Source organism: Kwoniella europaea, chromosome 2 (assembly GCF_036810445.1).
Source record: "Kwoniella europaea PYCC6329 chromosome 2, complete sequence".
Classification (NCBI taxonomy): domain Eukaryota; kingdom Fungi; phylum Basidiomycota; class Tremellomycetes; order Tremellales; family Cryptococcaceae; genus Kwoniella; species Kwoniella europaea.
This window is the reverse complement of record NC_089488.1, coordinates 930,527-946,150: the sequence shown is the minus strand read 5'-3', so window position 1 is coordinate 946,150 and position 15,624 is coordinate 930,527. Positions and strand designations below refer to the sequence as shown.

Genomic DNA, 15,624 nt, shown 5'->3' with positions numbered 1-15,624 from the left:
ACCACTCACATCTCAAAAAGCCTGTATCACTCATCACTATCTTGTATCCATATATATCAAGACAATCAAGAATATCCCCAACCTGGCCGACCGTCACCTGTCTTGTCCAAAGAATACTTAAAAACAAACAAAAATGCCTATGCTGTGAGTCTTTCATCCATCTTCCGATACGCTCAACGCCCCTGCTGATTACCTATGTTGCAGCGCTGATCCATCCCAGAGGTACTTGCCATTCAACCCTGTACCTTTCCCCAACCGAACATGGCCTGACAAGGTGAACAAGAAAGCGCCTATCTGGTTGAGTACCGATCTCAGAGACGGTAACCAGAGTCTCGCAAACCGTGAGTGTAGAACTCGGCAATATCGATGCTGATTATGTAGCCATGACAAACCAACAAAAACTACGCTTCTTCAGGCATTTGATCCAGATCGGATTCAAGGAGATCGAGGTTTCCTATCCAGCTGCTTCTGATACCGACTTCCAATTTTGCCGTGATTTACAGAACAACGGCGAGGTCCCTGATGATGTGTGGATCCAAGTGAGTGAGAGGCAAATGATAAATTGATTTAACATCCTTTCCAGGTTTTAACACCAGCACGATCTGATCTTATAAAAAGAACCTTCGAAGCCGTCGCTGGCCTGAAACATGTCATCATCCATATGTATAACGCGACCTCATGTCTTTTCCGAGAGGTGGTTTTCAACAATGACCGTGCAGAAACCATCAAGTAGGTCCAATCGTATGCATGCGTGTCGTCACTTTTAGCTGATTGTATCTCAGACTCGCTTCTGATCATACTCGTCTCGTTCGAGAGCTCGCTGAGCAATACGCTGCTTCTGTGAGTCCACAACAACTTGATATGTTTCAGAGCTGACAGGACTAGCATGGCACGAGTTTCCGTTTCGAATATTCCCCCGAAACCTTCTCCCAAACCGAAACGCCCTATGCCGTTGAAGTGTGTGAGGCCGTGAAGAAGACATGGCTTGCCGGAGAAAAGAGTGTTTGGGCAGATGGTCGTAAAGAGGAGCGAATCATTTTTGTGAGTAAGCAGTCCTTTACGATAGAGTGATATGTTGATGACAAGGAATGTTTCCCAGAACCTTCCCGCAACTGTAGAAGTCGCAACACCCAATTGCTTCGCTGATCAAGTAAGTACTCGAGGAATCCACACGATAGATGCTTACTCGCACAAATTTAGGTGGAAATGTTCTGCAATACTATTTCTGAGAGAGAGAAGTGTATAATCAGTCTACATACTCACAACGACAGAGGTGAGTTATTTGCAAAGACGGACAAAGCTGATATCTTAGGCTGCGCTGTCGCCGCCGCTGAACTCGGTGTCCTTGCTGGGGCCGATCGAATCGAGGGTACTGTACTCGGTAACGGTGAACGTACCGGTAATGTCGATCTGGTGACTCTCGGTCTCAACTGCTACTCTCAAGGTATCCCGCCAAATCTCGATTTCTCTGACATGTTCTCCGTCATCGATACCGTCACCGAATGCACTGGTCTGCCTGTCCACCCCCGACACCCTTACGCAGGAGAGCTCGTTTTCACCGCTTTCTCCGGAAGTCACCAAGACGCCATCAAAAAAGGGTTCGAAGCACAAACTCGACGAGAAAAGGCTGGCGACAAGGTCTGGAGCATGCCGTACTTGCCCATCGACCCTGCCGATGTCGGCTGCACGTACGAGGCTGTTATCCGAGTCAACTCACAATCTGGAAAAGGAGGGTAAGTCGTTGATTGTGAGGCACGATGCAAAGGTTCATGCTGATCTTGCGTCATCAGTATCGCATACATCGTCAAATCAGCTCTTGCTCTCGATCTTCCCCGTCGTATGCAGATCGCCTTTTACAAGGTTGTTCAAGATAGATCAGAGACTACTGGTAAAGAGATGACCTCGAAGGATATTACCACCGCTTTCCGACAGACTTATCACCTCGGTGGATCTATCTATGATGGTCGACTCGTCCTCAAGTCCTTCGTCACTGTCGATATTCGATCTGCAACACCCTCGGCTGTGGGCAGCCCTGATCGATCTCGAGCCCATAGCCGAGTGGCCTCTCTTCAAAACGCCGTTGTGGAGGCTAGTCCCGATAGAAGTCTCGACAGCAATCTACCTTCAGCTTCCAAGAGACTCACTGCCAAAGTCCTCATCGACGGTACCCTTCGTGAGGTCTCTGGAGAAGGGAACGGTCCCCTCTCGTCTTTCCTCGATGCTCTACAAGGCGACCTTGGCATCGCGCTGTCGATCAGAGAATATACCGAACACGCCGTCGGAGCCGGTTCCGATGTCAAGGCGGCTACGTACGTGGAACTGATACCACCAAATGTCGATGCCAAGGACAAGACTAAGGGAGGGTTCTGGGGAGTTGGGGTTGACGCCGATATCACTGCGAGTGGTCTGAAAGCGGTCATCAGTGCCGCCAACGGCTATCTAGGCCAGAACCCTATCCAGGTACCCGAAAATGCATAGGCAAAAATATGTTAAGGAAAATAGCAGAGTATGAGTATATACAATAGGAATAGATAACACGATGTATCCAAAGGATCGTGAAAGGCTATGCCTGAACTGCCCGCAGAATTTCCTCTCTGGAAATGTTGGATTTCTCACACATACTTCGGAACAATCCTTGCGTATCATATAGATTGAGAGGGGTGTCGAATTCCTGTACGGGGATTAGCTTCTTCCGTCATACAACAACTCACCTCGATTTGCCCTGCGTTCATCACGAGGATTCTGTCCCACGAAATGATCGTTCGAAGTCTATGAGCGATGCAAAGGAGCGTTTTGCCTTGGAATTCTCGATGTATCGTCTGCTGAATTTTAGAATCGGTCTCGAGATCTATGTTGGTAAATAGTTAGCGACACTCAATTGCTTGGCTTCCAACACTTACCGACAGCGGCTGTTGCTTCGTCTGTGATTGCACATTTGTCAACGTCGCTCGTTTGGCTTCCTTTAACGACTTACCTAGTACGACTATCTTAGACTACAAGCTACGTCAGCAACTATCTATCCCAGGCGAATTCAACGTACATTTTTCACCAGAGCACGAGCCAAGCTGACCAAAGAACGTTGACCAACACCTAATCGATTCGTCAGTAATCTACTGGAGGACGGAAGAGCACCTCTACATACTCAGGTTCTGTCCCTCCTCCTCGATAACCGAATCAAGGTGAAGATTCTGTTGCTGCCCAGTGGTTTTATCTCCAATAACGCATGAACGCGAAAGAGCATCATACAGAACGGCATCATCGTATAAATTGAACGGATCCAAATTGGTACGAATTGTTCCGCTAAATAAAATTGGCTCTTGAGGTATGATAGCAATCCGAGATCTCAAGACATTTAACCCAAGCTTGGATATATCCACACCATCGATTTTGATACTTCCCGAAGACATTCTATTAAACAGTTTCAGCGATCGCCTTCCTCATCACCACTTACTCTACTAGACGAAATAAGGCCATCGTGATCGATGTCTTTCCAGCGCCTGTCCGGCCGATTATACCTATCTTTTCTCCAGCCCGAACTGAAAGCGATCTATGAAAAGCGTCAGCATGTTCTGTTCATAGGCCCTGCTGAGACTTACAGTCCTTTAAGTACAGGTGGCAGCCCAGGTCGATAAGACATCACAACATTTTCAAAATCGATCGCACCTTCTTGGGGCCATGAATCCGCTGGCGTTGTCTCATGTATTCCATGTGCAGCCTCTTGTGGAACCGATGCCGTGTCCGCATACCACAGGACTCTTTCCACGGCATTCACTGCAACGACTTGAGCGATGTACCTCGGCATCATTTCCACTCACTATTATTCTCTACCTCGGCAGATTGCCTGGTCACCTACTCCGAATCAGCGATATCCGGGACATTGCATGACTCACCATTCCCAATACTTGAGTAATTGACGTGAGATAGGTCAGACAGAGTGCGATTTGAGAAGGTGTCAATCCACCACCTCCCTTTGCCGACATTATCGCGACTGCGAAGACCAGACACGCGCCCAGGAAGTCCAGTCGTATTGATAACCACCTTTGGTTGGTAGCGCTCAACAAATATGCACGGTCTTCGAGATCCATGTAGTATGCATTTTCTTTGACGAAGCGATCCGTTTCCCCATATGCTCGGATCGTAGCGATTCCGGATAAGCTGCATGACGAGTCAGTGTACAGGCTCCTTGACCCCGACAAATATATACCCACGACTCTGAGAAGTGAGAGTAAAGGAGAGATCGCAGCATGGAGTCTAACCGTTTGACTTCCCTCGACGATGTACGATAGAACATTGCAAAATACCTGGATGTTAGCAGTGCACATCGAGCGAGGTGGCTTACCAGTAGCCCACGCCAACGAAAAATATACTAAACGAATGGTATTAGCCGAGTCCAACCCTGCAGTCCCCGAACTTACATGACAATGAAATAATGCAAGAAGACCGTGATGATGATGACGGAGCCTATCAACTGAGCAAAGATTCAGCTTATATCTATTCAATCCATGACTTACGGTCACCAGTGTCAATGCCATCATCCGAAATGAGTCCGGGAGCTGATTGTCGATAGTATCTATATCTTTACCAAAAACCCCAAGGATCCGACCCAATGGTTGGGTGTCGAACATTGATTTTGGGCTATAAAATACATTCGCCAAGGCGGAGGAATGAAGATTTTGGGAGGCCAAGCTCGCCAAGATACCCATGATAGCGCCCATCGCGAAGGTGAATATCGCTTGAGATATCCCAAGCGCCGCGTAAACACCTTGGTAGACATTCCATGGCTGATTGTAACGCCCTTCCTGCCACCAAGTCAACCAGACGCTGCAAGTGTAGCACGAGATCAGTGGGAGTTCAATGCTGCAAACTTCCAGGGGCTCGACTTACGTCGCTATTACTTGGGATCCTTGCCTGAGATCACAGTCAGCCGTGTTCCTTGTTATCGATACTCACATAATCGTTGCAGAAAGCAGCGTCAGCGGCAACGTATAACGGGATCGACCAGCGTGCAAGTATCCAGCATAAACTATCTTGTTAGCTTATCCTCGGACAAGATCCCGCTCACCTTTGTATCCGACCGAGCCTGTCTTGCGCACTTCGCTGACCATCAATCGACCCTTTGATCGAGATTAGGTGAGCTGAGAAAACCCTGCGAACGCCAAGACTGCTCACCTCGAGCTTCCCGGTTCCAACAGCTTTACTTGTAAGTTTGCTATTCTCAGGTCCGGTCGGTCGATCATCATTAGCAGCCTCTAATCCCTCGAGGCCCTCGTCTGACTGCTCCTCAGTGTCCTCCATTTGCGAGCCTCCAAACTCAGAGAACAATTTTGCAGCAGAACCCTTCGACTGGGACAGTTCTTCGTATGTGCCCTGTTCTGCGATACATCCGCCTGACATGAAGCTATATCAGGTATTGAAGGTCATCAGAATCTGAGCATCTGTGGTGCTTCCGAAAGACTCACTATATATGATCCACCTTGGGTAGAAAATGAATGGCGTGAGTCACCAAGACGACCGTCTTACCCTGCGCTTTAAGTGGCAATATTGCATTTTCAAAGAGCGCCTTTCCAACATGCGGGTCCACAGCACTCAATGGGTCATCGAAAAGCTAAACGGACATTAGTGATTGAACAGTCGTTCTCCTGTTTTGACGTTACACCTACTACTACTTCCGCGTTGTGATATATCGCTCGAGCTATGTTGACCCTTTGCTTTTGACCTGTAGTATGGTGCATGAGTGAACATCCCTGCGTTAAGTTCTAACTTACCTCCTGAAAGATTTATACCTGAGTCGAAGTCAGCCTAACATCATCTTCAAGGTGCCACATACCCTTTTCACCTATCTTTACAAGTCGTAAGCAATGACTCTGGGAATGGCTTAACATACCTCTGTCAGATCTCCGTCCGCGAACATCTCCAAGTCAGTCATCAAATTGGCATCCTTTACGGCTTGCCAGTAGCGCGATTCATCCCATGATTGTCCAAAAAGAATGTTCTCTCTGACGGAGGCGTTTTGTATCCAGGCATTCTGCTGACAATATGATAGTCGACCACCAAATGTGACGCTTCCGCTCAGGATGGACATCTCCCCGATAAGCTGATCTGTATCAGCTTGATCCTGTCTTCCGCAACTCACTCCTTGTAAAAGACTGCTCTTTCCGGAGCCGACAGATCCGACAATGGCCACTATTTTGCCTCGAGGGATTTTCATGACAAGGTTGGGGATCTTGAAGGATTTAGCATCGTTGGCTTGGGCGTCCACCGACCAAGAGAAAGTGGCATTGTCAACTAAAATCGCCATTTCACTTGTAGGATCGATCGCATGACTGTTCTTTCTCACTTCCGCTTCAAAAACCTGCAATAGTCAGACGTGTGACGCTCCTGAATGACTCACTTCTGTTAAACGCTCAATAGCATTTTGGGCGTCCGTCAGCGATGATAACGCTCGGGGCAGAAACATTAAGGGTTGACGCAATAAGTTGAAGAATGCAAGCGAGGTGAAAATCAGAGCCTACCAGAACGAATGTGAGCATGTGAATATATCGCAAGAGCAGGTAGGATCTGACATACTGGATCTAAGCTGTCATGCGTTGCGGCATAAGTCACGAAGGCAAGGACCGATGCTAGAGCCTACATAGTGGAGGTTAGCATGGAACCCTGTGCAGATTGGCAGGATTTAAGGACCACTCTTACCGGGACACTGAAAGCGAGTGCTTGATTGGCAGCCCGGATCACGAGTATCTTGCGGACTCCTATCATCTCCTTACGGCGAAATTCGCTCAGCCCTATGCGGACGTCAGTCCCTCTGCCCAAATGCGGTATTCCTTCACTCACGCTTGAGGAAGGGTATCTCGTAGGTAAAGACCTTAATGATTTCCATGGACGACAAAAGCTCTCTCAAGAGACGCGAACGTGAGTCCGTCCATCGCTACAGCCTCGTTATAAGCGATACTCCTTACTGAGATGATCCACTACAGGATTGGGGAATGCATACCATGGATTTCTTCCTGACCTTAAAACTAAGTTTCATAAACCAGGTCTGCAAAGGAGCAAGGACGACAAACAACGAAAACCCGACCAGCGCCGAAGGACCGATTTGGATAATGAGTAAAACTGTTTGCGATCAGCTGGTCTGTCCTGCCCACGAACGACAACTTACTCAACGTAATAATCAACTGGATGGGAGCTGTCCAGATCTAGGTCCCCATTGGTGGTTAGCAGGCACCGTTTGAGTGATCACTAGTTCAGTACCTACTGCATGAAACCCTAACAGACAAGGGTAATTAACAAGGTGTTCGTTGTCCCTTCGCGATACTGAAACACTCACATTGAGCACAATAATCGATACGGGATATCTAGAAAGGCAATGAGCAAGGGACCATTTCGCGATCTGGTACTGACTCACGTCGCTTGACAGGTAGGTTAGAAGCTTGCCGTTGGGATGTTTTGCCCGCCCAGCCACGCTCAGACACATTGCCTTCTTGTAAATGGCAGAGATCAAGGTAGCCCTTGCTAGCACACCTATCGCCATAGACCGGAAGAAGAACTACATGATAGGGTGAGCAGAGGGAGGGACCACTACGTCGGACATACCTGATGCTGGCATATGGACTGCATGACAGTGAGGAAGAACAGGCCGATCGCCATGCCTATGCCTCGCCCTATGTTAGGTCGAGGTACCGACGCGTGATTGGCCGCATAAACTGATAGTCAGCGAAATGCTTGGAGAAGCGACTTACCTTCTTTGCTGAAATTGATGAGCGCCTTGACGAGTAACGGTATCATGAGCTGTGATACATCACTGGCAACCTTGAAGATACCTTATCACAAAAGTCAGTTCCGGCTCAGTCAGCCACCACAGCAAGAATGGCTCACCTCCGATCCAGAAGCCCGTCATCACATCGTTAAGAGCCCAAGCAACGCTGCCATGTCTCCTCCCACTTCGACGTCTCCATTCACATTCTATGGCGGCACGACGAAGCTTGAAAGTGTCGACAGAACCAAATTTGGAAAGATCACCTGGAAGGGAAATCGTAGACAAAGCTTTGAGGTACCAAATCGCTTTGAGATACATGCTGGGGTCTATCGTCGAAAGTCGCTCGTTCCATTCCAGTGCTGCTGTTTGGCGCAGGTCCAAGGCCTCGAGAAACCGGGTAGACAGAGGTAATGCTGTGTGGTCAGCTCAGACATCCACACCATTGGCCTTACCTTCTCTGCTAGAGTCCATCTGATGTGGTCAGCGGGGAAACGCTGCTAGCAAGACTCACCTTCCACAGATCCGTGGCTTGGAGAGGTCGTTGATAACCTTTGATCATGATCGGAGTGACCCACTGTCCATGGAAAAAAATTAGAATCCTACAACTTATGGCAACCACATACATACCTGGAAGGTGAGCTTGCTTAAGATGGATGCGGTAGCCAACGGAATATCATCTGCTTCCTCTAGTGTAGCTTTAGGGGGTGGAGGGCTGTTTCTTGGTCGCCATAGCTGCCTACAGTATCAATAATTCATTAGAGACAAGCGATATGCGCACTCAATGTACATACCACCAATGATCTCTCTTCAGCCCTGGAAATTGTTGCACCTCTGATCCTGACAGATCGCGAAGCTTGTACTCGTACGCCTTCTCTTTGATCACATCGGGGTCCTTGCCTTGGAGAGTCATCCTAGTCTGATGCTGTATCGGATGTGCCAGCGGCACAGTGACTATGGTCTTGGAGCAGAGCGGACAGACGTATAAGTGACCAAGGATATCAGACTGCGGGCCGGAGATGGGAACGAACGACGAAAGCCAGCATATATATATACACAGAATTTCCACTGTTGTTGTGTTTAATTTTAGTTTCAGCTCGGACATGACCGATGTGGTGGATCAGTATGATGCGATTCCTATAGCGGCTCAAGCCGCTTCGCCCTCAGTCGTACATGTTTCATTGCTCCGTTGAGCGACAGAATTACACCTTTGCGTGCACTGGCCTATCTAACATCTGAGCTTTCACATCCTGTGATATGATACTATCGAGGGATCGAGCTTCTGTTCACTACGCAAGGTCTCGATATCTCCTATGCTACTTGCAACCGAGCTCGCCGACATGGATCACGGACTGGTATTACGGTTTACGGCGAAACATAGTTGATCCCGTCTGATCGTGCATGCACCCTGGCTCAACTATTGTTTTCACTCCTTAGTTTTTAGGACCATACCAGTCGTGATGGGTGCACCTACGAAACCCGATAGTTTCAGTAAAGACCTGTACTAGAGGAAGAACAGCCCAATTTTCTGATGTCATGAGGACATCGGAAAGCAAAGAGGGTTGCTTGAGCATGCTCAACGCCTTTGTCCAGTGTACATACCGAAGGCCAGAACCGCCGTAGCAACATGCAAAATGCAGCAGTGAGTCGTTGCCCAAACATGACCTCGCATGCATCTGCATTTGTTACTTACCGAGTCCATCCTCCAATACTGAGTGGCAAAGAATATATCCGAAGTGTGACGCACATCCGGAACCAACTACTGTACAGTGAAAATATAGCCTGTAAGTCCGGTAGTCGGGTGACCTTATCATTCCAGTCAAGGACCCAAGAAACATACATATCATCATAGGAAGCGATGTGTTGCTGTTGAGCAATGAGCAGATTCTCCTTTACCTTGCTCCGTCATTGACATCGACATTTGGCTTTTTACTTCCACGTCAAGCATGGCATTCGCAACAGTAAGCGAAATCTGTATCAGTTTTGCAGAGTAGACTGATCCATTCCCTGATCAATGCAGCTCATCACTCTTTGGGAGAAGGAAGGGGAGCGTAATAATTTGATTCATCGTGAACAGTCTACGAATTGAAGAGGGGAAGGACGTCCGATCTGTCTGCATGTCCACCTCTCTCAGATATGAACCATTAACCAAATCAAGAAGAAAGTCGAGGAGAAGGAGTCGGGCACAACGAAGTACTTCATGGGGACCTCAGCGGAGGACCCAAATGAGATTTGGGTTTGGGAAGAGTTGAGTGGCCGTTTTAAGTGTCATGGGACACAAAGGATTGATTTAGAGGCCGACAGTCAAGTTCATCGAAAACAAGGACGCCGAAGCATACAAGAGTAAGCACGGTTAGGTATTATTCATGTCTTTTGTGACTGTCAAGGTTGGCTCGGAGCTTGCCTACACCATAGTAGACGGCGCGAATGCAGCCGTGCAAAGTGAACGTGATTTATCTTTGTCTAGATAGGAGCAAAATAGGTGACGCTGACGTACAATCGAGCTCATTCAGTTTGGAAGGTTAAATGGGATGAACAACTTGCCAAGCCAGCGCGAAAGCAGCTTATCCATCCAAACTAAAAGCTCAGAGACTGGAATCCTTGGTAACAGATGTGCCCTATGATTCTTACAAGAGGAAACGTTGTGTGATGGATATTGGAAAAACGATCTAAGTGGAGTCTCTTCGCTAATAAGAAAAAGAAGGTTGAGGGTTACTCGAGGAAAAGCGAAATTATTTCCTCCTGTTTTGCTGCACTTCGCGCAAGTCCGAAGGGTGAAAAGACCGAGACTATGATGCCATCTGGTCACGTAATGAGTTGTCTATCTTGTGATCATCAACGATTGCGTGAGTTCAGTAGATGGACTGTATCACTACTGCATGATGGGCTTCGAAGTGCCGAGGCAGTATACAGATCACGATGTGATCAACATACCTTCTTTGTATCACCCCATGCCAATTTGCTTCTCCAACTTTTGTTGAGCCATTTCGCCTCGAAGATGACAGTGATCAACGGCGAATACATTCCGGTTGCGTCTGGTGGGCGTTCTATACAGTATGTTGGCTCCTCTGTGACCAATGGGGCTATCCCATATACCAAGCGAGATGGCACAATCCCACGAAGATGGATCCTGAATGCCCTCACGTCAAATACTCCTGGAATGGTGATCACTGGGGCTTGGAGACGTCCCGGGGACAGAGCAGCAGAGTACAACACCATCAAATATTGGACCGACCTCGCGCAACTTTTGGAGAAAGGGAAATTCAGTGCGGTCTTGTAAGTCTAGGATCAAGATGCACGATGCAATCATTGACCTTTCTGCAGTTTAGCAGATCTGCTCGGAGGCAAAGACGTATTTGAAGGAAGTATCGGCCCAGGATTGAAGGTAGCTGGACAAGCCATATGTAGCGACCCCAGTCTGTGGATTTCCGCAGCTGCAGCGGTCACGTCAAATTTGACATTCGGGATCACCCAGAGTGTCGTGAGTCCAGACACCAGTCATGAGGTTGGTGTTGAGTGTTGACGATCTTTGCAGACATACGAACAACCATTTACGGTGGCAAGGAGGTGAGTGCATATGGCTGAATATCCCTACTCTTCTAACTGACACATATCGACATAGATTTGCTACCCTTGATCGTGAGCTAGATTACATTCGCACTAAAAGAAGACTCGCTAATACTACTCTTGTAGATTTAACGAATGGCAGAATTGCGATCAATTTAGTAACATCCGCTCTTGATTCCGCCGCCTACAATCACGGACTTCCTGCCCAAATAGAACATGATACCAGATGTAAGCCAATTCGAGAATCGTCGTATATGGGATTGGATGCTGATTGATATTATTGATCGGAAAGATGAACGTGCAGATGAATATCTAGAGTGAGTACAGCCGTTCACATAGGGATGTGCTCCGATCTAACCTATACAGCAGTGTTCTTTACAAGCTATGGGAGACAAGCTGGGCCGAAGATTCTGTTATTCTGGACAAAGTCAACGAGGTCTACGTCAATCCTGAGCGAGTTCGAAAAATTAATCATCATGGAAAATACTTCAACGTCGTGGGACCGTCCATCGTCGAGCCAAGTATCCAAAGAACTCCATTGATCTATCAAGCTGGCAGCTCCCCTGCAGGAGTTGCTTTCGGATCAAAGCACGGAGAGGCGCTCTTCACTGTAAGTATTGACCATAACCATTACTATTTGGATGGCTAAGTGTATTGGGACCTGCAGAATATGCCGAACATCGAGAAAGCTAGGTTGAAAGTCGAGGAATATAGAACAGCCGCGTATAACAGAGGTCGTGATCCTTACAGCGTGAAAGTCGTGCTAGGAGTAACGTGAGTGATGTAGACATTCGAGAGGCTGTGCTAGCGCTGAAATAGCGGTGTCAGAATTTATGTGGGAGAAACCGATGAAGCAGCCCAGGCCAAGCTGGATGATTTCAAGCAATATAGCAGCAAGCTCGGAGCTGAAGTCCTCTTTTCCAATCGGGTGCGTGTACCACTATGCTGTCCGGATTCATCTTGGTCACACTGACTCGTGTTCAAGGTGGATCAAGATCTTTCCGTTTACCCCGAAGATGCGGACCTACGGGAAGTAGGAACCGCGCCTATCAAAGGAGTAAGTTATTCATATGTGCTTCAGTGCTTTCTTCGTGCTCATCCTCCTCCAGATCCTTCAAAATTTGCAATCAACGTATCCGGAACATAACGACTGGACCCGAGCTGGATTAGCTGACTTATTAGGTGTTCGAGGATTACCTTACCCTCCAATCGTTGGTTCACCAACGACAGTGGCAGATCACCTTCAGCGAATAATTACAGAAGCAGACGTCGATGGCTTCAGTGAGTTTAGGAGATAATATAGGACACCGGACATCCACTGATATCCTTGTCCTCAGACATCGCTTGGAGCAGATTCCCAGATTCGTACGTGGACATCGTGGAACACCTTGTTCCCGAATTACAACGACGGTACGTGCAGGAATTAGGCAGATTGCAACCCAGGCTGACTGAATCAGTAGTGGTGTACACTGGCTAGACTATCCAAAAGGATCGGTGGGCACAGGGCTGACTGCAAGAGAAAGCCTGACAGGTATTGGGAACGTTCACTTGCCTCATGATCACTATGGGTCGAAGTTCAGCTGGAGAGCGGGTGAAGCTGCTCCCCCTTTAGAATTGTCAGACGCGATTTCCGAGGAAGGCATTGAGCTGCCCGATAAAAAGCGTTCTCGTCAAGTCTGAACGTCTTCTTGTGTAGTTTGGAACATCGAATGCATGTCGTAATTGTTGAGATAATGATTCAGCGTTTGCATTGATTGGCATCACGGCAAAGACATGCATATTTGCAAAAGCTCCTCACGCTAGGTGATGACCGAAACGCCTTGGCGTGCTTATGAGTCAGCGAGTGAGCAACAAGCTTATCAGATGGCGTGCGATATAGCTCGCACTCGGGTTCAAAATTAGCCCTTCTCCTGCCCCTCACACCTCGGCAACTACAAATACCACTTGGCGGTAACTCAGGACAATATTTCTTCCTATCTGTACTCCAATCTAAGTTGCGACATTTTGACGTGATATTGCGATATAATCCGTACACCCCAGACCTATAAGGTGAAAATTTGTTCTATAAAGTGCAATTTTAGCAGACATCCCGGGATTTCTGCGCTTCCGGATGCTCGATCAGACAGCCTATCGAAGATGACTTCGTCAGCAACATCTCCTTCTTTGACCTTCGATAAGACTGAGAAAGATCTGGTCCGTGAAGAAGAGATCCTTCTAGACCTCTATCAGCGTCCTAAACGATGGTATAGCAATATTTGGGACGCTTGGGACAAACCAAAAGAAGAGCGGAAATTTCTTCTAAAGCTCGATCTGACTCTTCTCAGGTACGTCACATGTTCGTTGGCCCTGCCACCATCGAAATTGACGGTTATATCCTCTCCAGCGCTGCCTCATTTGGAGTGTTGATCAAATTCATCGATCAAGCAGCTGTCAACAATGCGTTCTTATCTGGTAAGCTATTTCGCCAGCTCATCTGAAACCCAGATTCTATATTAACACGATAACCCATCTTGCAGGTATGAAGGAGGATCTGAATCGTACGTTCACCGTCCGGTCCTTTCGTGATATATCCCTTGGCTGATCTTGCTCAGTGTACGGTAATGAACTCAACTATGCCGCTGCATTCTTCGCGGCCGGCTACGTGTTTGGCCAGATCCCATCCAACTTGATTCTGGCGAAAGGCATCGTCAAAGCTCATATTTGGGTTCCAATTTTGGAGGTTTTGTGGACCATTGCAACTTTTGCGACTGCATCAGTATCCTCCGCTGGACATCTTTACGCGTGCCGATTCTTTCTGGGTACGTTGTCCTAGTCTTTTGTTATCTTTGCCTTGAATCAAGGGCTAATCGACCTCAAATAGGTCTTTTCGAAGCTGGTCATTTCCCAGCAGTCATGTATGTCGCTCAGTCATGGTATACACCATCTGAACTGGGTAAGAGATTGACCTTAATCCAAATATCAGTAATGTGAGTACATAGCTTTCAGTCGGAAGTGCAGCCGCTGACGGTGAAATGATAGGGTTGGTCCCATGGTGAGTTTGATCTAGCCAATTCCACACGGCTTCAGTCGAATCGATGTCTGATGTCCGAAACAGTTCAGTGGGTTCCTACAAGCAGGTATCTACTCAGCATTGAACGGAAAAGGGTCGCGCTCAGGATGGTCTTGGTTATTTTTAGTGGACGGCTGGTGAGTTGTCTGTCTGTGTTCTTGAAGTACTGTATCTGTTACAGTATTGACTCATTGCCAATTACAGCATCAGTCTGCCAGTTTCTCTCATCGCTTTCTTGTTTATTCCCGACCTACCTTTCAGTATGACAAAGAGTTGGCTATTCAGTCCCGAAGAAATAGCACTAGCGAAAGCTCGGAAACCCCTTGAGAGTTATCAGGAATCTCAGCCGCTCAATTGGCGAGCCTGGAGAGAGATACTTACCTCATGGGAGATTTACGTCTTCCCCACTCTGTTCACCTGCATGGGATTATGTAGTAATCCGTCGACTTCTATGGGCTTCTGGTTTAAAGCCTGGAACAAGATTAAACCCAATTCATATTCGGTTTCGCAGATCAATATCGTCAGTACTTCAGCTCTTGATGTCGTTAGAGAAGCTGAAAGAATTTTCATAACAGTACCCCACTCCTATCTATGCTTTTTCGGTCATATATGCTCTAACCGGAGCTTGGTTCAGCGACACTATACTCCGGGGTAGGAGATGGCCTCCAATCGCTTTGGCTTTCTGTGTGACTTTGTGAGTGGTTATTCTGACATTTGGGGCGCTTTTCTGATTACAAATTCAATCGCAGCTCTGTCAGTATAGCCCTTGGTATCCTACCTGTATATGACGAAGCAAAGTCGGTGAGATGGGGATTGTACTATATCAGCAATTTGGTTCTGGGATGTTTCGGCGTGATGTGGGCTTGGCAATCAGCGGCAACAGAAGGTAATCCAGTCAAGAGAGCAGTCGTTGGAGCCTCGAGTGAGTCAATCGAGCGTCTGTTCGGGGCTATCGTTGATATCTGTACTGCCAGTGAACTCCTTGTCGACTCTGACCAACGCATGGTGGCCAATTCTTCTGTTTCCGACGCAAAAGCAACCGGATGTCAAAGCAGGCGACTTTGCGACCGCCGGACTCGCTGCTACGGGACTGATATTGAGTAAGTGGGTGTTTGGAGGAAGCGAAGACTCGAGCTTACCACAAAAATCTAGTCCCTATTATCCTCTATCTGCAGAAGCGTAATCGCAACAGGGTATCAAAAGAGGAAACATTGAATGTGATTGAAGGTTAATCAACGATACAAGGTGGATTTTTGGA

The 15,624-nt window shown here is 47.6% G+C and overlaps 5 protein-coding genes across 5 annotated transcripts; 3 read left to right on the top strand and 2 right to left on the bottom strand.

Moving 5' to 3' along the window:
* Positions 1–133: 133 nt before the first annotated feature.
* Positions 134–2,478, top strand: V865_006680 (2-isopropylmalate synthase; the record flags this gene model as incomplete). The annotated part of the gene is made up of 9 exons (XM_066230438.1): positions 134–144; positions 205–329; positions 382–539; positions 584–729; positions 783–840; positions 886–1,041; positions 1,100–1,150; positions 1,201–1,733; positions 1,791–2,478. 9 exons carry the CDS (start codon positions 134–136, stop codon positions 2,476–2,478), a joined length of 1,926 nt encoding a protein of 641 aa, XP_066086535.1.
* An 85-nt stretch (positions 2,479–2,563) lies between these two features.
* Positions 2,564–4,291, bottom strand: V865_006679 (uncharacterized protein; the record flags this gene model as incomplete). Its single annotated transcript, XM_066230437.1, has 11 exons — positions 2,564–2,569; positions 2,712–2,848; positions 2,901–2,921; positions 2,975–2,993; positions 3,041–3,090; positions 3,143–3,408; positions 3,452–3,547; positions 3,597–3,771; positions 3,816–3,841; positions 3,916–4,155; positions 4,209–4,291. 11 exons carry the CDS (start codon positions 4,289–4,291, stop codon positions 2,564–2,566), a joined length of 1,119 nt encoding a protein of 372 aa, XP_066086534.1.
* A 44-nt stretch (positions 4,292–4,335) lies between these two features.
* On the bottom strand, positions 4,336–8,663 carry V865_006678 (uncharacterized protein; the record flags this gene model as incomplete). Its single annotated transcript, XM_066230436.1, has 25 exons — positions 4,336–4,366; positions 4,416–4,468; positions 4,512–4,821; positions 4,885–4,908; positions 4,951–5,027; positions 5,103–5,114; positions 5,170–5,398; positions 5,460–5,605; positions 5,661–5,716; positions 5,766–5,799; positions 5,885–6,328; positions 6,392–6,508; positions 6,568–6,627; positions 6,691–6,782; positions 6,832–6,925; positions 6,992–7,110; positions 7,157–7,183; positions 7,325–7,352; positions 7,403–7,543; positions 7,591–7,646; positions 7,737–7,817; positions 7,873–8,178; positions 8,261–8,327; positions 8,381–8,489; positions 8,545–8,663. 25 exons carry the CDS (start codon positions 8,661–8,663, stop codon positions 4,336–4,338), a joined length of 2,832 nt encoding a protein of 943 aa, XP_066086533.1.
* Positions 8,664–10,748: 2,085 nt separating this feature from the next.
* On the top strand, positions 10,749–12,997 carry V865_006677 (uncharacterized protein; the record flags this gene model as incomplete). Its single annotated transcript, XM_066230435.1, has 13 exons — positions 10,749–11,026; positions 11,075–11,231; positions 11,286–11,317; positions 11,373–11,389; positions 11,444–11,545; positions 11,610–11,634; positions 11,687–11,927; positions 11,985–12,091; positions 12,146–12,245; positions 12,303–12,374; positions 12,427–12,598; positions 12,655–12,727; positions 12,778–12,997. 13 exons carry the CDS (start codon positions 10,749–10,751, stop codon positions 12,995–12,997), a joined length of 1,596 nt encoding a protein of 531 aa, XP_066086532.1.
* Positions 12,998–13,453: 456 nt separating this feature from the next.
* V865_006676 (uncharacterized protein) lies at positions 13,454–15,549 on the top strand (the record flags this gene model as incomplete). Its single annotated transcript, XM_066230434.1, has 11 exons — positions 13,454–13,641; positions 13,701–13,768; positions 13,834–13,854; positions 13,909–14,115; positions 14,178–14,283; positions 14,336–14,348; positions 14,412–14,503; positions 14,571–14,886; positions 14,942–15,060; positions 15,116–15,288; positions 15,341–15,549. 11 exons carry the CDS (start codon positions 13,454–13,456, stop codon positions 15,547–15,549), a joined length of 1,512 nt encoding a protein of 503 aa, XP_066086531.1.
* Between the last annotated feature and the right edge of the window lie 75 nt (positions 15,550–15,624).